Source organism: Tricharina praecox, assembly GCF_024521635.1.
Source record: "Tricharina praecox strain CBS 144465 chromosome Unknown BZA05scaffold_57, whole genome shotgun sequence".
Lineage (NCBI taxonomy): Eukaryota > Fungi > Ascomycota > Pezizomycetes > Pezizales > Pyronemataceae > Tricharina > Tricharina praecox.
In genome coordinates, this window is record NW_026250459.1 from 39,463 (window position 1) to 60,286 (window position 20,824).

At 55.2% G+C, this 20,824-nt stretch overlaps 7 protein-coding genes across 7 annotated transcripts; 3 read left to right on the forward strand and 4 right to left on the reverse strand.

Moving 5' to 3' along the window:
* Nucleotides 1–3,225: 3,225 nt before the first annotated feature.
* On the reverse strand, nucleotides 3,226–4,632 carry BZA05DRAFT_315711 (uncharacterized protein; the record flags this gene model as incomplete). The annotated part of the gene is made up of 3 exons (XM_051480371.1): nucleotides 3,226–4,048; nucleotides 4,143–4,492; nucleotides 4,567–4,632. Coding segments are annotated over 3 exons (1,239 nt in total), but the record flags the coding sequence as incomplete, so codon positions are not given.
* Nucleotides 4,633–5,518: 886 nt separating this feature from the next.
* On the reverse strand, nucleotides 5,519–7,087 carry BZA05DRAFT_413620 (uncharacterized protein). Its single transcript, XM_051485202.1, has one exon. The coding sequence runs from the start codon at nucleotides 7,074–7,076 to the stop codon at nucleotides 5,658–5,660; it is 1,419 nt and encodes a 472-aa protein (XP_051334610.1). The 5' UTR covers nucleotides 7,077–7,087; the 3' UTR covers nucleotides 5,519–5,657.
* A 1,812-nt stretch (nucleotides 7,088–8,899) lies between these two features.
* On the forward strand, nucleotides 8,900–11,534 carry BZA05DRAFT_465663 (uncharacterized protein; the record flags this gene model as incomplete). Its single annotated transcript, XM_051487770.1, has 8 exons — nucleotides 8,900–9,408; nucleotides 9,490–9,546; nucleotides 9,606–9,798; nucleotides 9,939–10,185; nucleotides 10,280–10,310; nucleotides 10,425–10,954; nucleotides 11,018–11,220; nucleotides 11,318–11,534. The coding sequence occupies exons 1-8, from the start codon at nucleotides 9,246–9,248 to the stop codon at nucleotides 11,532–11,534; spliced, it is 1,641 nt and encodes a 546-aa protein (XP_051334611.1). The 5' UTR covers nucleotides 8,900–9,245.
* A 1,425-nt stretch (nucleotides 11,535–12,959) lies between these two features.
* Nucleotides 12,960–15,684, forward strand: BZA05DRAFT_413629 (extracellular dipeptidyl-peptidase Dpp4). Its single transcript, XM_051485203.1, has 4 exons — nucleotides 12,960–13,114; nucleotides 13,193–13,754; nucleotides 13,825–15,165; nucleotides 15,235–15,684. The coding sequence occupies exons 1-4, from the start codon at nucleotides 13,109–13,111 to the stop codon at nucleotides 15,630–15,632; spliced, it is 2,307 nt and encodes a 768-aa protein (XP_051334612.1). The 5' UTR covers nucleotides 12,960–13,108; the 3' UTR covers nucleotides 15,633–15,684.
* A 70-nt stretch (nucleotides 15,685–15,754) lies between these two features.
* On the reverse strand, nucleotides 15,755–17,512 carry BZA05DRAFT_231172 (mannitol dehydrogenase C-terminal domain-containing protein). Its single transcript, XM_051479817.1, has 3 exons — nucleotides 17,446–17,512; nucleotides 17,175–17,334; nucleotides 15,755–17,113 (listed from the first exon to the last, which is right to left on the reverse strand). The coding sequence occupies exon 3, from the start codon at nucleotides 17,060–17,062 to the stop codon at nucleotides 15,878–15,880; it is 1,185 nt and encodes a 394-aa protein (XP_051334613.1). The 5' UTR covers nucleotides 17,063–17,113; nucleotides 17,175–17,334; nucleotides 17,446–17,512; the 3' UTR covers nucleotides 15,755–15,877.
* On the reverse strand, nucleotides 17,513–18,715 carry BZA05DRAFT_231171 (uncharacterized protein). Its single transcript, XM_051479816.1, has 3 exons — nucleotides 18,657–18,715; nucleotides 17,643–18,586; nucleotides 17,513–17,519 (listed from the first exon to the last, which is right to left on the reverse strand). Exon 2 carries the CDS (start codon nucleotides 18,554–18,556, stop codon nucleotides 17,915–17,917), a length of 642 nt encoding a protein of 213 aa, XP_051334614.1. The 5' UTR covers nucleotides 18,557–18,586; nucleotides 18,657–18,715; the 3' UTR covers nucleotides 17,513–17,519; nucleotides 17,643–17,914.
* Nucleotides 18,716–19,991: 1,276 nt separating this feature from the next.
* On the forward strand, nucleotides 19,992–20,824 carry BZA05DRAFT_231287 (uncharacterized protein; the record flags this gene model as incomplete). The annotated part of the gene is made up of 2 exons (XM_051479818.1): nucleotides 19,992–20,364; nucleotides 20,464–20,824. Coding segments are annotated over exons 1-2 (505 nt in total), but the record flags the coding sequence as incomplete, so codon positions are not given.

The window sequence follows — 20,824 nt, forward strand, 5'->3', positions numbered from 1 at the left end:
GTGGCCATTTGTCGCTGCCCAGTGGAGTGCTGTACGGCCGTTGTCATCCTTCGCCTCCTTGTCGATACCGATTTCGAGTAGAAGCCGGACGATAGTCTCGTGGCCATTCGCTGCCGCCCAATGTAGTGCTGTACGGCGGGAACTATCTCTTGCGTCCTTGTCGACACCACTTCCGAGCAAAAGCCGAGCGATACCGTCGTCACCCTTCGCTGCAGCCCAACGCAGCGCCGTTCGTCCTGTTTTATCCTTTGCATCCTTGTTCGCACCATGTCCAATTAGAACCCGAGCGACAGCCTCATGGCCATTTCTCACCGCAACATGTAACGCTGTCTGATCACCACCATCCCTCACGTCCTTATCGACACCATTTTCGAGTAGAAGACGGGCAAAAGCATCGTGGCCATTTACTGCTGCCCAATACAGTGCTGTCCGGCCGGCGGTATCCGTTGCGTTCTTGTGGACACCTTCTTCGAGTAGAAGACTACCGGTAGTCTCGTGGCCATTTGCTGATGCCCATTGGAGTGCTGTACGGCCACCGCCATCCTTTGCTTCTTTTTCGACACCATTTTTGAACAGAAACCGAACGACAGTCTCGTGACCATTCGCTGCCGCCCAATGAAGTGCTGTCCGGCCGTTGCCATCCTTCGCCTCCTTGTCGATACCGATTTTGAGTAGAAGCCGGACAATAGTCTCATGGCCATTCGATGCCGCCCAATGAAGTGCTGTCCGGCGGTTACCATCCTTCGCCTCCTTGTCGACACCGATGTCGAGTAGAAACCGAACGACAGCCTCGCGGCCCTCCTCCGCTGCCCGGTGCAGGGCTATCCGACCATCGCCGTCTTGCGCCTCCTTATTGGCACCATTGTCGATTAGAACCCGAGCGATAACCTCATGGCCATATCCAGCAGCCAGATGTAGCGCTGTTGCTCCCGCACTGTTCTTCGCTTCACTGTCGACACCACACCCGAGTAGACTTTTCATGGTCGTTGAATCGCCGCCTCGTATGCCAGCTAAGTGCACTGCACAGTTTCCATCCCTATCTCCGAGTTTAATGTCGGCGCTTTCCAACAATCTCTCAACAGCTTCATTTCGGCCCGCAATGACTGCCAGATGTAAAGGTGTTCTTCCGTAGTCGTCTTCTGCGTTGATGGATGCGTCCCGTCGTAGAAGTTGATTCAAAATCTCCACATGTCCATGGTAGGCTACCCAATGCAGCGGTGTCTGTCGCAAGCGGTCCTGCATCGCTTCTTTTGCTCCGGCATTAAACAACCTTCTGATGATGTCGGCATTACCGGACCGTGCTGCGCAATGTAACGGTCCTGACCCATCTCTACCTCGTACCTCCATATCCGCCCTCCACCCCAGAAGTTGAGACACTGCGTGTTCATTTTGGTTGTCGGCGGCCCAGTGCAATGGGGTAAAATCGGTGATGTCGATCGGATCCTTATCGGGGAAATTACTCAGAAATGATTCCGCGTGAGGACCATCGTGGTAAACACTAGTACCCGCAGAATAATAATGAAGGATTGAACAATCGAAAATGTCTTTCGTGCCCGTTTCCAGTCTTTTGTCGTACGAAAAACCGTCCACCACTCGGTCGACTATGTCTCGGATTTTCCTGGAGGATTCAACAAACCATCGTACGGGACGGCGTGGGTCGGTCGGCTGTGGTTCGAACGTACGCCGCATATCCAGTAACACATCTTGGAGGCTTGGGCGCTTCTGAAGCTCGTAAACCTCGAGCAGATCGGTGACAATGCTTCTATCGAGGGATTTCAATTCTGCAACGATCTTCCTTTCAAGTATCTCCAAAATTTCAACAGCACTACCTTGTCGCAATTGCTGTTTTGACAAACATAAGTCCGTCATGACAGAACGAAGGAATTCCATCAGAATCGCAGCCCCCTTATGGAATAGCGGATGCTCGGGCCCGAATGGTTTGCAGACCTCCCAAAGACTGAAATACAATTCTTCCACCTTGCTCCATTGCCCCGAAGCCTCAGGATTCCTTGTTTCGTGTCGCACCAGATCGATAATCTGCAGCGGTTCCGGAAGTTTGTCGTTGACACTTAGCGGCGGAATCAGCAGCATGTAGGCCTCTTCGGTGGTTGCCAGTCCTGCGATTTGAACCTCTTGAGCCATCTTTTGTAGAAGAGAATTCTTCAAACGAAACGATTTCCACGAAATGTCGCCTGCGCCGATGGCGGATACTGCTCTTGCAGTGGTCAGTCCCTGGATAGGGCCTTTCAGATGTCGTGCGACTGCCCATATGAACGACGAAAAGAACTCTTGGGCATACACAAGCTCGATCGGACCGTTCGACGTCGAAGCAAGCTGGTAAGCCTTTCCACGGGGATCTTGTTGAAGATTACTGAGATCGCCTGCAAGCCGATATCGCAAGTTGTAAAAGGAATTCTCAGTTGAGCCAGGGGCAGGGTCTGATTCTAACTGGGCTCCCAACGCATAATCCTTAGGTATCTTGATTAAAGGGGATTTGAGAACACCAGTCGTACCAGTGTTTCTGTCGCTTGTGGTATCGTTAACGTCTTCTGTCGCAGCAGTCTCGTTGGTATCAAGAACGATGACACTACTAGCTGCGCTGCCGCCCCACCATATCAAGTCTCGATGGGTGGGGAAGTCGTCAGGACCCAAAAAGCGTAAACTCTTCCTCGTCCCCGCGCGGCCGTGCCGTAACCAGTCCTTCTCCGTGTCCCGATTCCCACGGCTCCGTATCCAAGAGTTTTGGGCCTCTGTGAATAGGCGTAGAGATAGTGCAGCCTCAATTTCGGAGGTGCTGACCGTCCATCGGTTGGTGTCATCGTCCCATTTTAGGCTGAAGAAGACCTTTTGTGTGATGCTTTCTGACGTTCCGGGTACCACCACTTGGGCATTGATCGGGAATCGGAAGCCTTGGGGCAGTTTCTGTAGGTAAAGTGTGTTCATTACCGCCTCGATTGCTGTGGCAACTGAAATCGCTGCTTCGGAAGCGCGGCCCGTCCACTTGCTGAGCTGCCCTAATCGCTCTCGGATTGAATGTGCTCTTGATGCTAGGTCGTGACCCGGCTCCGTAGCCTTGGCCTCCTCCTCCGCACTCTCCTTCTCTACCCCCTCCTCCCCTTCCTTCTTATTATCGTTATTCTTATCCCAATCGCCACCTGTGACGGTCCAAGTTGGAGCCGAACACAATACGCCCACTCCCGAGTGAAAATTATCCCGCGGGATCGACCAAAGCGATTCCCCTCTTGCCGCAAGTTCAAGAGCGAGCCAATCCATCTCATAGCCATCGAGAACCCATTGTGCATCGGGGCGGCCAGCTAAATCTCGACGCAACCAGATTCTCACACACGTCATTATCGCAGTCCCAACGAACTGTGCCATGGTCGCAGACCAGTGCATCAATCGCAAGCCTGAGAAACTTAGTGTAAATCCGACGATGGTAGTGACCGCTCCGATGATGGCCAGTTTCTGGTGTGGTCCGCTGAGTTCCACCATCGAGTCGCCGGACTGCTGTGGAGTCCTTCCGTGACTGCCCATATTCTCGTCTCGTCGTGACGTCAGGATACAATCGCGAAGGCCCGGTGCAAAGATTGCGTATGAGTCGAAGGATTGGTCGTTAACAATTTTGCGTTGCTGCAGCCACAGAATATGGACCTGTGGTTCCGCCGGAGCCGCCCCTGCCGTCGAAGTACTCTCCTCCGCCTTTGCTTGCCAGGCCTCCTCTTTGGTGCTTTGTTCGATGATCCAGGCGCACAGGAACATACCGACTGTTGTTGTGATGATTCCAGCAGCTGCCACTGGATATGCCGAGCCCACAACTGGCGAGCCGTCTTTGCGAAACCTAGGGATCCATGGAGGATGGTAGATTGCCATAGCGCAAAAGACGAGCACGCCGAGCTGGAGAGATGCTGCAAACGCCACGAACCATAGCAAGGATTGCTTTCGCGAATACGGCGGAGGCGCAAGGTTGAGGGATATGTTAGGAGCGGGAGCTCCGTCAGTTCCGTCGAAGCCTTCCAATGGTTGCGAATGCCTCTGGGTTTCGACATCGCTGGGACGCACGGCATTGCTTGCTGTATGAACAGAAAAATTGAGACGGAAACTTTTGCACTATGCTTAAGGGTTCCCCACCTTTCAACTTTAACGCTGCATGTTTGGTCTCCCTTTCACTCTCATCGCGCAAGGTGTACAGCCCACATTCCTTCTTGTCCTTCCTCTCCTTGACGTACACCAGTTCCAGAATCTGTGGGGATCCCATGACCCGCACGATCGCTTGGCCGTCCCACATCTCGCAGACCTCCAGGCTCGTCGATGACAGGAGTTCCAGTTCGGCCATAGCACGGCTTTCCCTTGCTCTACCAACAAGGGCTTTCCAGGAATTCGGTGCTGCCACTCTGATTGCGCTCACTACCGTGGTGATGATGCCAAGCGGAAAGATGGCGAAGATCACGCAATCGTACCAGGTGATGGTCTGGCTTAGAAACTGCTTGGTAACCTGAGGAATCATAAAATCTACGATTAGTCAAAAGTTGCCCCATTGGAAAAGATATGAGTCCCAGTAGTTAGTACCTGCTCTCCGAACAATGCTAAAATCGGTGCAAGGTCGGTCAACAGATTGTTCGTAAAGCTGTCCCCGGAATCATCGGCCCTCGCCAAGCAGGCATTGATAAAAACGATTACAAGAAAAGCGACTAGGATATTGCCCCGTACTTTCGGTGAATTTATCGATGACATTCCAGTTGGTGCTCGGGTTGTCGCTCGGAGGGGCGGGATTCTCGTGTAGTTTTATCCGGGCGGGCGACGCGACACTCGTTTGTGCTGTTGGGAAACACAAACTAACGGATACTATATGTCTGCTGCAGCAGAAGCAATTGTGCTGTTCTCTCTAGAGTGTGGGACTCTGCATCAGCCAGTGTTTTCGCCGTGCTCTTTGGTGGTGGTTGGTGTATGCGACATTCCGAAATATGTTATTCGCTCCGCAGGATGGGACAGATTCAGCAGTGAAGTTGCAGGTGTATAGACGGCAACGATATCGCGGGGTATTCGCTTGATCCAGGGCTGTGCCAGCAATTCTGCAGAGGTTACAGCCGTACATCGCCGTGCATATGAGACATTCCGACGTTGTGCAAGCCGTATCAAGACACGGCCATTGGTTGCGATTGGCACCATAGAAACGACCACACTTGGCACATGAGTGGTTTGGAAATCGGTGGTAATGGGTATTATATAATCAGCCCGGATGCTTGAGACCGCCGACAACCAGTAACCAATTGTTCGCGTGCGACTTCACTTTCCCTGCTTTAGTGGCGCGGAGATAGAGCTGATATGGAAAGAGAGTTGATGGCCCTTTGTTATTCATCTGATAACCCTACAGATCCACAGCTTTAATGTTCCTTGAATATATGCATTCAAGCCCCGCTACCCGTATCCGCGATTTTCCCAGGGTTGGAACTTGGCAATCGTCTTGTAATACTCCCACCAGTTAAGACCATCCTCCCCCTCCTCCCCTCCTCCCTCCTCCTCCCCCTTCCTCTCCCATGAATACAGCACCCTTGTCCTTTGTGGAGTAGTATATTATCGACCCCCGACTGGAGTGAAGCCTGCAGCTTCTCCTGTGCTGGTTGCCCGTCCCAGTGCTCGAATATCGGTGCGACAGATTTTCACCACAATTCCTCTTTTTCGATCTCGCCCTTTACGAACTCCAGGTGTTTCAACCTCCTCTCCCTCATATTTATCACCGCTTCTCGGCCTTGCCTTGGCCAAATATAATTCCGGCTGAAAAGAGAGCTCAGCCGCAATATCTTCGAATTAGCATCATTATCCCCGAGGATAGTGGCACCGATCTCCGCCAGGGAAAAGAACCGCCCCATCTCGGTGGAGGATATCCGAACTCGATGGACAGCAGAATTTCGCAGCTGAGGAAGGGCTTTGAGCACGTCGAGGCCATCCGAAGTTCCGCACCAGGTCGGAATGATCTTTCGAATATACACGTGGAGCTCTGCAGCTTGTGGAATCGTCCAACCCTTTTGCTCGAGGAGGTACGTCATGTAGGTACCGATGAAGCCATGGCACGCGTCCTCGAGGAGGGGCCTGGAGCGGTGGGAGGAACATGTGTTGAACGGCGTGGGGAGTAAATCTTCGTCCGGCGCATGGTGAAGCGGGAAGGTTGCCGATTCTAGTGCGGACGAGGAAGATGGTGAGAAGGCGTAAGATCGTGTGGACCGCGACGCCGGAGGTAGCGATTTAGGTAATGCTGATTCTAGGGAATGAGGCTCATAGGGATTTGAGGGGAATAATGGGTGGGTATGAAATGGTATGATCAGCGACGCTGACGGCGCGAACACAGGCGGTGCTGATGCGGGGAGAGGCTCATAGAGCCTTTCTTGGTGGTTGTGGGCTCGGTTCAAGGAGGCGGCCGTCCCGCCAGCAGTGACGACGACAGCCGCGGCAGCTACTGCTCCCTGTGCGTCCCAGGGAGGCCTCTGCGGAAGAGGGTGCACTGTTCGCTCTGGCTTCGGCGCAAGCGCTGGCTTTGGGGCCGGGATACGAGCGACAACATGAGAGGCCGGTGTGATTTCCGGACACCGCGCAGCAGCCTCATGACACTCCTTCTCCGACACCACTCTGCCAACTGCTTCTCGCCATTGCTGCTGGTTATATCTCGCGACGAATAGGTGCTCGGGCAAGATCATAACCGTCACATTTGGTTGAAAGTTCAGGCAAGAAAGATGCAAATCCTTTTTGAGGCCGGTTTCCAGCAACTCTTCGAGCCGATCAAGGACAGTCTGGACGTGCACGACTTCGCCACTGCCGCGCATCCAAATATATCTGTATCTCCTCGAACTTCGCTGGCAGCCGTGCGCTGCCCACGAACTGGCCGTTTGGTGGACCCGGCGCGAGACATGCGGCGAGGGAGCGGATGTAGTTGTCAAGTTGTGTTGCAAGGGTTTCTTTCTCCATCGCACGAGAACTACCGAGGAAGTAAAGAAAGAAAGAAGGTTCGGATTGCTACAACTTATATTTCCACGACGCGTAGAGGCTGAGGGGCGGAGCACCACATACAACCGGTTACACTGCATGGTTTTCTTCTCCACTCGCATCCCGGGAAAACGCATGAACGTCACACGCCTCAACGACCGGCCACGGATCAGGCAACACCAAGATTCACTCGTAGTGAATTTCCGTCGTTGCATAAAACTTCGCCCGCCTCTTGAATAGGTATTGAAAGCGTGTATTAGCTATATGGCATTGGGCTTATCTCGACTCACATGTATCAGCCTTGCCTATCGTAGGATCACTTTGGTCGGACACTCCTACCGAACTCCATGCGCGCGTCTATCATGAAAGCAATCGGCCGATACTGCCCTAAAATATGTTGCAACAAAAATTCCAATTGTCTCAACCTTTCGTACTATTGAAACCATATTAGATCACTCGGCTGAGTATTCCCATCGTGATATTTCCACCAGAGTATCTCGGCCGGTCTGCTCTCCCATTATATAGAGCCCAAACACTCTCGAGATTACTCTCGGATAGGGGTCCGGGACGATTTGCCTTTCGCCCAATATTACACGAGCATCCGCATCGGGGCATGGGTCGTTATGAGTAAACTTTATTGCCCTCAGTGCTCACGGGTTTGGTACCTTATATAGTGGTGTAAACCACTGTAAACTTTAAAGTGTTAAATAAGTGGGCTTCCGCTGCAGGGGAGGCAAGCGAGGGTGTGGGTGTTTGGGGATTAGTGTATCGAAAGGTCTTCCAAGGTCTTCCGACAATTGGTCGAGGTATAGCATAGCAGCAAGGCGAATAACAAATTCATCAATTCTGTGCATAGAGGGATGACAGATGAGATATTGCTTCGCCGGGCCCGGAAGATGGTGGAGATCCCGCATAACGGTAACTAACGTGGTCGCAAGCGATGAAACGGCACGTTGACTGTGTCCTCCAACGCTGCTCCGAGCACTCACCCACGTCCAGTCCCAGCCCGGGCTATCCTCTGTAGAACTTTCAAGCCCGGGTGAGACAGCGTTTACCGTATTGTCAAGGACTGATGTACTTTCAGTTCCCGCCAGTCTCTAGCAATAAGAAAATCCGGGGTTTTCGTGATGGAAAGAGCATTTTTCTAGTGTTCCCGCCACAGGCACTGTAAGTTATCTCCGTACAACCATTTATTGATTACCAGTGCCAAAGTTGACACTCGGAGCGGCCACCAACCCTTGTCCAATCTAGGTGTGTCTCGCCTACGTACCCTGCATTATCAGTCCCCGCGGGCCGCCAGGCCACCTAGCGGGCTGTGGGCCCTAACCCAGGATTGGAGGACGAGCCCGGCCTGCCCTAACGAACTAGTGTTGAGAGATCTCCGCGCGAGACTGACCCACACTGCCGGGCCCTAACTACAGGACTGTTGTCTAAACGGACGATCCGAAACCAGAACTCTACTCTCACCTCCTGTAAACTTCAAGCGGGGAGTCCTCGCCCAAATTCCTTCCGATTTCGCTTCACAGCCATCACTCCGTCTAGGGCCCTGCCACCTCCCTTTTCTTCCTAATGCTACTGCTGCTGCAGGGCAGCTTTGATTGCCCGCTTTTGGTAGTGATTGTTGTAGATGATCGAGGGGAACGGTGCCGAATGTGTGGAGTGGTTGTGAGGACCGGTGAAGAATGAGCTTTTTTGAGTGAGGAATCGATGCGGGTATGTACACCTACTAATTGTGAAGCTACACTACGTCGTTTTCATCTAGAATCACATGGTTCCCCCGCAATCCTATCTTTGCAGTCTTTGTACTCCGAGATTGGACGGACTATATTACAGTTATTACTGCCGTCGTGGATATTGATAGGACGAGAGTAGGGATACACGGTCCGTCCATACGAGACCACCGTCCGGACCGGACTGCCTACCTATGCAGAACACTGGATCTCTCTGTATCAAGTAACTTCTCGAAAGCTGCCATGCTAAACACTCTTGCCACCGGTACCGTCGCAGCCGCTGTCAACCCCATAACTATGGCCATGGTTCGCAGGTTCCCCGAAGCGAACATGCATCATCATGCACCCCACAGAGCCGAAATGTTGTGGTCCCGGCGCGGTTTGACATGTCGCGAACGGAAGGTTATTCTCACTTTCCGCCTTTAACCATCGATTCCCCAACTCTCTTGCTTTCTTTTTCACGTTCTCTCGACGAGGGGAAATAAGAAGAAGCTGTTTCGCCTTTCGATTTTTCTTTCCCGGCCAGCAGCACAAGAAACGATGAGTGGTCAACCCAAGAACTTTCGATCCTCGATGGAGAAGGCCAACACAGAACATGCGGAGGTTGTTGATCGGCTCAAGGAGCAGGCGGTAGGTACTGTTAGGCTATACGATGAAAACAATAATTTGAGACTCATTCCGGTGCCTACTAATGATCCGAATGGTACGTGCTGTCAGTGCTGAGCTGTGCCGTGTCTTGACAGTGGGCGATGGAGCGTTGCTGATCGTGATTCGTACTGGATAGATCCACTCAATCTCCCCATGTGGAGGAAACATATGATCCTCGCTACCATGATTCTTTGTGAGTTCCTCATTCCAGTCATGGACCATGGTTGCCGGTGCGGGCACTGATGGATGCAGATGGTGTCGCTGGATTGGCTGCCGTCGCGAATATTGGCAGTATCCTCCCCGTACTGCAGATGCAGTATGGAGATCCAGTCGTAGTCATGGCATTATTGTCTCCTCCGAATCCCGGATCCAACGAGCCCGAAGTCGTCCGCACTGGAGATCCGGCTACCACCACCGGAGCAGTAGTCAAGCCCGCTCAGCTTCCGTAAATCTCGACATCTCCCTTCTTCCTCGCGCTGGGCCACCCGGCGAAACGGCCATGCCCGACCTGCCGCCCGGAATCGATTTTACCAAAGTGCCCGCAGGGGGTTACAGGTCCATTGCCACCATCTCTCTCCTCGGTAGTCTTCCGTCGCTCTTCATGGGCATATCCAACTTCATTTCTGTCCCGCTCTCCCTGGCCATCGGCCGTCGTGCCCTTCTAGTACTTCTCATGATCATCACCACCGTGTCCATGATCTGGGCCGCAGTGTCCAAGGACTTTTGTCATCATCTGGCTGCGCGCTGTGTCATGGGCTTTGGAGCGGGGAGCTTCGAGTCCTTGAGCTCGCTGGTGTTGTATGATATCTATTTCATCCACCAGAGGGGAAATGTGAGTACCACTTAGGAACCCCAGGCTTAGCGGGACGTCGGTGCTGACGCTCATAGGCGATCGGTGCTATGTGGACACTCTCTGCGGCCATCAGTTACCTGTTCGGCGTCATGTCCTCGAAGATCGTCAGCATAGTCGGCTAGAGATGGCTTTATGGAATCTTCGGCGTCATATCTGCGTTCGGAATGGTGATGATGGTCGTCTTTGTTCCAGAGACGTGATATGTCCGAGCCATCCAGATAGTCGGTCTGTGTCCCCCGCTCCTCCTCCTCCCACGACCAAACTGACTCTTGTAGCCGACAATCTCATCGAAACCGACGCTTTCGGCAACGTCCATGTTGTAGGCAAAGTCGGAGACGCCAACATTAACAATACGACCGGCCCGACAGCGCAGTCGACCTCTCTCGAGTCCGTCGTCGGCGGTTACGAGCCACGCAGCTGGGCAAACGACATGAAGTTATTCCGCGGCGCCACGGACTGGAGTCAATGCTGGACCTGCTACCGAAACATGCTCAAAGCGGCGGTTCTGCCCAACATCGCCTGGGTCGTGATCCTGAATTCGATCTGCATCGCTGTCATGATTAGCTATCTGACGACGTTTTCTCAACCGCTTATGGTGTGGCAGAAGGGTGGCGCATGGGCTGTCGATAACCTGGGACTATCGACGCTCGCGATGTTACCCGCTTGCTTTTTCTCGTTCATCGCGTCCGGCTGGGATATGGATTGGATCTCGAAGTATATGGCAAAGAGGAACGGCGGAATCCACGAAGTATGTACGCACACGCATCCCTCATGAGTCTGCGCTCCTACTAACTCCTCCCGGGACCCGTAGCCCGAGAGTCGTCTCCCCTCCATAATCCTCCCCTCAATCTTCACCATCCTCGGCAGTGTCCTGTACGGCGTGTCCAGCGAGCGCACCGACCAATACCACTGGGCGGTCTCGCTTCTCAGCGCGTTCTTCCTCAACTTCGGGTTCCTCTCATTAAACACCAGCCTTTCTGTCTACGCGGTTGAATGCTACACCCGCTGGGCCGGGTATGCACCTATGCTTCTTTATCTTTATCCCCCCTCCCCCTTATTCATCCCATATTCCAATATTCCTCCACTAACCAGTGACGTGGGTGAAAACTAGGCCTCTCCTAGTAATAGTCTGCGCGCTCCGCAACGTCGTGGGCTTCGCGATGAACTTCAAGATCGTCGACTTCATTGCCGCGGGCGGTTACGATGGTGCGTTTGGCATCTTTGCGGGTATCTTTGCGGGCGTGGCGATGATCGGCGTGCCGGTTTATGTCTGGGGTAAATTACTGAGGAGGTGGTCGGCTGGATGGGTTGGGTTGACCGATCGTTGACAGGGAGTGAGTCCGCATGACTATAGTAGTGATAGACTCGTCAGAAGGAATGGGGTTTCTTCTTGGTGTACCTATTGTGGTGCGTCGTCGGGGTTCCGTGGTTACGCATTGGCGCTTGTCTCGGGTATTTATCCTTAGGTCCCTTACCGCCCAAGATCCGGCAACACCAACTTGGCTTCGTAACTTCGTGTCCCTTACCGTACGTCGAACTCGTGACATGTCTTCCGCGCTCGAAAGACCATCATCTCCCTGCTCCACAGCCTATAGTGCCGTTACGCTGTGTGATCTCGCTGTACTCCTGGAGAGCTACGGGAACGAACGTTCCTTAACTACCTACCTCCGAGTGAATAACGGCCTGTCAACCGCCCTCTGCCCTCTGCCGCCACGCGGTTTGATACATACATACGGGATAGGAGATTAGTATGCACCAGTCCGGGGGGGGGGGGGGGGCTGGGCCCGCTGTTTGCGTGGTTGCTGGTGCGCTGCTTGGTTGGTGTTTCTTTCGCCGAGGTCGAGGTCGAGGTCGAGGCGAAATTAGAGCATGTTGAGATTCACTTTCAAGATCACAAGTGAGTACGAGTACACAGAAGGAGCGCCCACAATAAAAGTGGCTTCCCGTGGGCACTGGGAACATTCTCTCGAATTCCCAATCCAAGCCCTATCTACCGGTATGCCCTTCTCTATGAACTCCCCCTCCCCCGCACAGCCGTTACTAGCCGCCGTTGTCATCCATCCACCACCGACGCGCCGGCAACCCCGCAAATCCACCTCCCGAGTTCCCATATGGTTATCGTGCCCTCCCCGTGCAGCGCCCATCTCCGCCGCAACATGCGGGAGTGGTGTAGCGGGCCTAGCGGCGTTCGGGGGATTCCTAGCGGGGGATTGCCAATTGGTTAGATAGTTAGCGCTGCGGGAGAGCTTCCGCTTCGGGGAATCCTGTTGATCTCGGGGTTGAGTAAGGCAGGCAGAAACCTGGGATCATCGGATAAGGGAGAGCACATGTCGCACAAGAAGAGGGTTCGGTGGTACCGTAGGTCCGTAGGGTACGAGGGAGATGAAGATGAAGATTTCCGTGTGCTTGTGCTTGTGCTGTGGTGTGCGTGATTGGATTGGGGGGTTCTCTGCGCGATCGTTGGGTGTGATGCAGTGGTGCACAAGGTTATCTCAACGGCTGGTTGCGCAAGGACAGATCCCCCTGCACGGTAAATACCCCGGACATCCACAGGTCCACAGGACCACAGATGAAGCGGAATCTCGCCGCAGCTGCTGTGTTTGGACGGATTGGGGCATATCGCCAGTGCCCGGTGGCCATGGGACGAGGATGGGGTTGGGGTTGGGGTTGGGGTACATAGAAGGAAACGAGCGGTGGGCGGTGGGTTCCGGACGGAGTGACGCTGGACGGTGGCAGTGGCAGAGGGAGGCGGCAGTTGGCCCGGGCGTAGGCGAGTATATAGACTTCGGGAGAGGACACATGAGGGAGTTGAAAGCTCCACGGGACTGTCGCTGTCCAGTTCAGTCTTCTCTAACCTTCGCTGCTCCACCGTAGAAGAAGTGAAGTGCACATCGCCACCGCCATGAGGGTCCGTGCTATCCCTCAATGATGCCCATCGCTCGGGCCACATGCTGACTGGCTGACTGACTGTCTGACGTCACACCAGACCCTCCGCCTGCTCTCCACGCTGTCGCTTCCGCTGCTCGTCCTCGCGCAAGCGCAGAAGCTCCTAACTTTCAATGAGTCGCTCGCCGGCGGCTTCAGTCCGCAACGTACAGCCGTACAATGGGTAACCAACGCGGCGAATGCCTCCTCAGACGGGCTGTACATCACCAGCGACGCCTCAGGCTCGCTGCTATTCGTCAACATCGTCGACAATACGACGGAGACGTTCGTGGACGCCAGCGTTCTCGGGCTCGACTACTACGACTACTCCATACAGCCGTCGCAGGAGAACGTGTTGTTCTCGGCGAACTATACGAAGGGCTACAGACACTCGTACACCGCGGACTACTACGTCTTCAATCGCGCCAGTGGCTCGGTCGAGCCGCTGGTTGACGCACAGGACGGCGATGTCCAGTACGCTGAGTGGAGCCCCAAGGGAGACGTCATCGCGTTTGTGAGGGGCAATGATCTGTACATCTGGGAGGAGGGCATAGTGAGAAGGGTCACCCAGGATGGCGGGCCAGATGTGTTCAATGGCGTGCCGGATTGGGTCTACGAAGAAGGTTCGTTCTGTCGTTCTGTCGCTCGGCTGCGATTGGGGAGGCGGGGGCTCGGAGGACTGACAGGCGACAGAAATCTTCGGGAATAGATTCACCCTCTGGTTCTCGCCCGACGGAGCGTACCTCGCGTTCCTGCGGATGAACGAGACGGGTGTGCCAACTTACACGGTGCCGTACTACATGGCTGGTCAGGAAGTTGCGCCACCTTACCCACAGGAGCTCGAAATTAGATACCCCAAGGTCTCTGAGAAGAACCCGACGGTGACCTTCCACCTGCTGGAGCTCTCCACGTTCAAAGTCTCCGAGATCGAACACGACTCGTTTGCGCCGGCCGATCTGATCATCGGCGAGGTGTCGTGGGTGGCCGACGCGCACGAGAACGTCATATTCCGCACGTTCAACCGGGTGCAAGACCGCGAGAAGCTTATCCTCGTTGATGTCGCTGCGGGCACGTCCAAGGTCATGCGCGAGAGGGATGGAACCGACGGCTGGCTGGATAACAACATGAGCATCCAGTACGTCGGCGCGCTCAACGGCAGCAGGAAAAAGTACTACATCGACCTCTCGGACCATACCGGCTGGGCACACCTCTACCTCTTCGCCGTCGCCGGCGGCACTCCGGCGAAGGCACTCACGAGGGGGGAGTGGGAAGTCACCTCCATCTTGAAGATCGACACTGCGCGCGGGCTGGTGTACTACCTCTCGACGGAGCGGCACTCGACCGAGCGGCACGTATACTCCGTCTCGTTGCTTTCCGGCAAGAAGACCTCGCTGGTGGACACGACGCGCGACGGGTACTGGAGCGCATCCTTCTCATCTGGCGGGGGGTACTACATCCTGACCTACGCCGGCCCACACGTGCCCTACCAGCAGCTCTACAGCGTGTCCTCGCGCACGCCGCTGGCCACGCTCACCGACAACGCGCAGCTGAAGGCGCAGCTCTCTTCCTACCGCCTGCCCACAACGCGCTACCACGTCCTCCGCCACCCCGCAGGCTACACCCTCAACGCGCGCGAAATCCTCCCCGCAAACTTCAACCCGCAGAAGAAGTACCCCGTGCTCTTCGACCCGTACGGCGGGCCCGGCGCACAGCAGGTCAGCAAGGCGTTCGTGACGCCCGCGTGGCGCCACTACATCGCATCCGATCCCGAGCTGGAGTATATCGTTGTGACGGTAGACGGGCGGGGCACGGGGTTCCAGGGACGCAAGTTTAGGTCCGCGGTGGTCAAGCGGCTGGGAGAGCTCGAGGCGCAGGATCAGGTCTGGGCGGGAAAGGTGTGGCAGGCGAAGAGCTATGTTGACGCCCGCCATATGGCCATCTGGGGCTGGAGCTTTGGCGGGTTCTTGGCGGCGAAGGTCGTCGAGCTCGATAGTGGCGTGTTCTCGCTGGGGATGATTACGGCGCCGGTTTCTGGTATACCACCACGCCCTTTCCCTCCCCACTCCACGCATACATACAAACTTGCTAAACAAAGCAAATAAGACTGGCGTTTCTACGACTCAATGTACACAGAGCGATACATGAAGACATTGTCATCGAACCCGTCGGGGTACATGTCCTCAGCGGTGACCGACCCAGCGGGATTCAAGCGGATCCCCGGCAGCGTTCTGATCCAGCACGGCACGGGCGACGACAACGTGCACTTCCAGCACTCGGCGGTGCTGGTCGATACGCTGACGCGCACTGGCGTCCCCCCGCAAAAGCTCGATGTCCAGTGGTTCACCGACAGCGACCATAGCAATAACTTCCATGGCGCCACGAGGTTCCTGTATAAGCAGCTCACTGGGAAGTTGTACGACGAGAAGAGGAGGAGCGGGATGGGGGGCGAGCATCAGTGGAGTCGTCGGGCAGGTGCGAAGGGATGTAGTGCATGCAAATAGTAATAGCCAAAGTCACCGAAATAGTTAATGGATTGCGTGGAATTGTATCAGTCATACTTTATTCCACCGTCCATTCCATAATCATGTAAGAGCTCCACGCTCAGATAATATCCATAACCAAACCAAAAAACGAGAATGCCCAAAGTTGCCAGCCTAAAAACAAAAATGAAACCCCATGTCCAAAAGAAAGAAACCCATTACTCCGAACCCTATTCCCAAGCAGCAGCAGCAGCAGCTGTGTTGCTTTAATGCTTCGCACTCGAAGCCTTCAGCTCCTCATAATCCTGCAGCACCAGCTTCGTCTCGGTACTATCCGGCGCGAAGCCGAGCACATCTTCACACACGTGTGCGAGACCCTTCTCGCGGATGGCGGTCTGCACCTCGACCGACTGCTTATCCTCGGGGTTATCGTACATGAGACACGCGGCGATACCCTTGATGAGGTTGGCATGGGGGAGGCCGTATTCGACCGCCATCTTTGTTGGGCCGACGAGGCGGTCGGCGGGGCCAAGCTTTCGGAGGGGCTCGCGGCCGACACGCGCAACGTCGTCCTTGATGTAGGGGTTGCGGAAGCGGTTCATGATCTTCTCGATGTACTTCTTGTGCTCCTCAAAGTCGAAGCCGTGCTTCTTGCACAGTGCCTGGCCGGACTCGACCATGGCGTCGTGCACGATCTTCTCGATCTCCGAGTCCTTGAGCGACTCGTCGACGGTGGCGTAGCCCTTGAGGTAGCCGAGGTAGGCGGTTGTTGCGTGGCCGCAGTTGAGAGTGAAGAGCTTGCGCTGGACGTAGGCGACGAGGTTGTCGGTGAGCTTCATGCCCTCGATGTGGGGACGGGGGCCCTTGAAGGCGGGCTCCTCGACGATCCACTCGTAGAAGGCTTCTACGCCGACGGAGAGGACGTTGCCGGTCGCGCCAGGGTCGAAGGGAGGGACGATGCGGTCTACGGCGCAGTTGGGGAAGCCGACGTATTCCTCAAAGTAGGCCTTGTCCTCGGAGTCGGCGATGTGCTTGGCGATCTCGTCGCCGAGGTGGCGAGAGCCACCGGTCATGTTCTCACACGCGATGATGTTGAGATATGTCTTTCCCGCCTTGCGACGCTCGACGATGCCCGCAGCGAGGGATCGGGCGATGATGCGGAGGACGTTGGGTCCTACGGCCGTGGTGATGATCTCGGCGTCGACAATGGCTTTGGTCAGCTCGGTCGGGTTGTTGGACATCACGCCGGAGACGTTCTTGATATCCTTTGTGGGCTCTTCGGGAGCGACATCGAGGATCGTGATGGTGTAGCCCTTGTGCTCGTTCAATGCATTGATCAACTTATCCATCACGTCGGCAAATGTGACATGATAGCCGGAGTCCGAGAGGAGGGCGCCGATGAAGCCACGGCCGATGTTACCGGCACCGAAGTGGAGTGCTGAAGGAGCCATTGTGGTCTTTGTATGGGGATTTGTGTGGTTGGAAGTGGTAGAAGTGGTGATCTGGGAGAAAGGAATGCTCAGTATGCCGGACAAAACACGTAGACGCTCAAGTGCTTGGGACATTACTCGGGGGAGCAACGGGTATTTTATATGGATGTAGCTCAGGGACCAACTCACGATGCGAGGGGAAAAAGCCGCAGCTTAAGACAAAAAGGGCGAGCGGGGGATGTCGGGTTCCCAATATAAGCAAATGACGCAGTGCCGATTTCGATATATACCAACTGTCCAGCACAGCCATGGCAGTCAGCACATGATCCCAGGAACCCTAATGCCGATATGGATTCGCGCTGACCGAAATCAGCCGAGAGGGAGGGCGCCGAGATGGCACGTACCTGGACTGAAGACAATCACGGGCTTGACTCGACTTGATTGGAGGGCTAGGGGACTTCAGGGGTGTATGTTGCGTCTAATTGCTGCGGCGAAGCATTAGCTGATGTATCATAAACACGGGGCACTCGATTTCCGGGGGTAACAACTGTCGCTTGGGTAGGGTTTGATAGGAGAGTTAACAGGATGGCTATGTACCTACCGGAGACGTTATCGGACAATTTTAGGCTGATTGTGACTGGCCGGCTGGCGGGTGGCGTGAGGATGGATGTACTGGTGACGATGGAGGATGTAGAGGAAGAGGATGAGCGGGCGATGAAGGAGGACAGCGGAGGGGAGATATATACGGGTGGGCCAGGACAGCAAGACACGATGGAGGAGAGGAGAAAGCGGAGAGGTAACACACAGAGAGGGGAACGCGCGGGGTTCGTGCATGCTGATTGTCTGGCTGCACGTCACGCCGCTGATCATTCGTCAATCAGGATCCGGGGGCCAGGGGTGTCCAAGCCCCATATGAGAGGAGTGTTGCGACGCCGGATTATTGCACCATTGGGCCTTGGGCGCGGGCTGAGAGGACCTCCTCTCTCCCCCCACCCCGCGTAGAGTAGAGTGCTCTGCAGCCAGAGTGGTGCCGGCGCGGCCGGGTTGACTGCAGCCCCAGCCAGTGAACACGCTCAAGCTGTCTCGGTATGTAGGCCACCCACAGTCGTGTCGGAAGGCACGTTGATCGCGTACGATTGCGATTGCGTCGATCTGCTCTGCAAGCAATATATCTGTGAGAGTCACTTTATCTATGTATTTTTGCCCCGCCATTCTCGCCTGCAATGGAATGCGAACTCCGTGCTCGACTGTCGACATGCCTCGGACTCCGCAGTGCATGTGCTGACATCGCCTACCTGCACTCCGCGGCACGCTCTTCGACCTGGAGTGCATCATGGCCATCGCACGGGCCTCAGCTTGGTCAACGTAGCGTCGCCGGCGCCACGGCGTTGTTGTCGTTGTCGTCACCCCCTCTGACTCCCCCAGTCTCCCACGAACGCCGCCAAAAGGACAGCCCAAACCGTCAACCGCCGCTAGCTGCCGCACCCCACGCCCACAAAGGAAAGGCCCGTCCATTGCCGTGGTCCCCGCCGGTACCGGTCCCGCCTTGGAACAACCCCGGGAAACAGATTAGCAAACGCCCATTAGTTTCCCCTCCACCCAACCAAGTACGTACTACGTGCTCTACCCTCCTAGCACTTCCATCGACATCTGGAAACAAAAAGCATGGTTTTTTCTTTTTCCTGCCAGGACAGCGGGCGGGGGGATCGGGCAATGGCGAAGAGGGCCATCGGATATCGCGTCGAGAGCGATGTGGGATTTAACTTAACTTATGCGCGTGCATGTGTATGTGTGTGTGCATGTAGGGATCAGGAGGACCCTGTGAAGAAAACTTTCGTTGCCCCGCGCAACGTGCAGCGTGCAGCATCCGCATGCAGTGTGTATGCGGCTTTTGCGGCTTTGCCTTCTGCCCGGCCAGCGGCGGTGGTGGCAGTGCTGTTTGGTGGGATGGATGGATGTGATGATGATGGCGTGGGCGATCTTGCCTTGTTTTTCCATCGGCCCGATCATCAGGGAGTGTGAGCGACAAACACAGATCTCCCGTCGGGATATTCAGGAACTGGCGAGGTGTGAAGTGGGGCGGACGGTGAACCGTGACATCATAAACGTGGAGGATGGAAGCAGATGCCGGAGCCGGTTCTTTTCTGACACCGGGGAGATACCGGTGCACTCATACTAGTACATATCGGGATGACCCTCGTCGTGGATGCGATTACATAATTGCACCTGCGTGCGGAAATCCTCTGTTCCTCTCCCGTCGGGCAGAACGTGTGCCCGGACTTGGCTTCCTTGGTATCGAGCAGGAGACGTGGCTTTCGAGGACGATGATGCTTCGCGTCCAGACACGGCCCCTTTGGCATGGCTGCCCACGCCGATGTGGAGCTAGCGGCTGAGCGTCCGGCTCTTCCAGCCGTGACCTTGGAAAAAAAGGTTCGAGCCGGGCATTATCGGCGTCGCTGTTGGCCTTCCTTTATCTACCGTACTTTGTACTCGGTACTCTACTTTCATCCTACCAAGTCCCGACTTCCCAGCCCATCCTCACTTCGGTCCGACTTCCTTTTCGGCTGTACGAATGGCTCAAAGAAAGCCTTGAGACCGGCCGAACTCGTCTTCCGCGATGATATCGAAAGCCAGTGGCTCGTACCGATACTATCGCACCAGTACTGTCGTCGTCGCAACTCGCGACTTCAGCGGGTCGTATTCGTCTTCTCGCTTCATTGACGTCATATCGGCTGCGGGGCGAGTCTGCAACGACTGTTCCATTGCGATAAATACATCAGTAACCAAGTGCGATTGATGTCGGGGTAAACCCATACTTATGATCCATTGAGTCCTAACTACCGTATGTACTCATTTGATGTACCAGTTCAAGCCATGGAGTAACTCATCATTGCGTTTGTACTCGCCAGAATCACGTGCTACTAAAGCCGATCAAGCCACCCAGGTCCCAAAGAGCCTCACTACGACAGGACGAAACGGCGAACGCCGTTCCCACCATGTTCCAAGGCCTAGAGTAGAGTAGTTAGGGTAGGTAGACCGCCAATCAATCAACGCGTCCACCTGTGACACTTGAGGCACATCCGTCCCACGCAGTGCACTTACGCGCCATTCACTCTCACGCCCGCGAAACCCGCACCTCACGAGTCACGCTTCTTCTTTCTGCGCGCCACAGCAGCAGGATGTCAGCAGATGCGTACGGCAATCCGAACCCGAACCCGCTCCCGAACCCGCTCCCGAACCCGCTCCCGAACCTTACCGTCGTCACCGGATCTCGGCCGCAGCTGCCGGTCTGGCGTGCGTGCGAGGAGTGCAAGATCCGCCGCGTGAGTTTTCCCCGGTCTGGTTTTCCCCGGTCTGGTTGTGGTTTTACCACGCGCTTGGAAAGAAACATCTGGGCTCACATCTTCGCTTTCTGTGCGCAGGTCAGATGCACTCATAAGCAGGCTATGTTGCTGCCGCTCAAGGGACCCGACGAGCCCGCCGGTATTCGCCCCGTCGAGGATTATCCCTATCAGCCGTCGCCGTTCGGACGGCAGCCGAAGGTGAGGATGCCGAGAGTGAGGAGGCCGCCGAAGAAGCGGGCTGGGAGGAAGCGGGAGTGGGAGGATAGTGATGAGGAGGAGGAGGATGATGAGGAGGAGGATGAGGAGGAGGATGATAATGAGGAAGACGAAGACGAGGAATTTGGTGATGATATTGAGGGGGAGGACAACGATAAAAACGACGAAGGCCTGGCTGGAGAAGAGGAGGATGGAAAAGCTAGGCACGATGCGCAGAACGGCG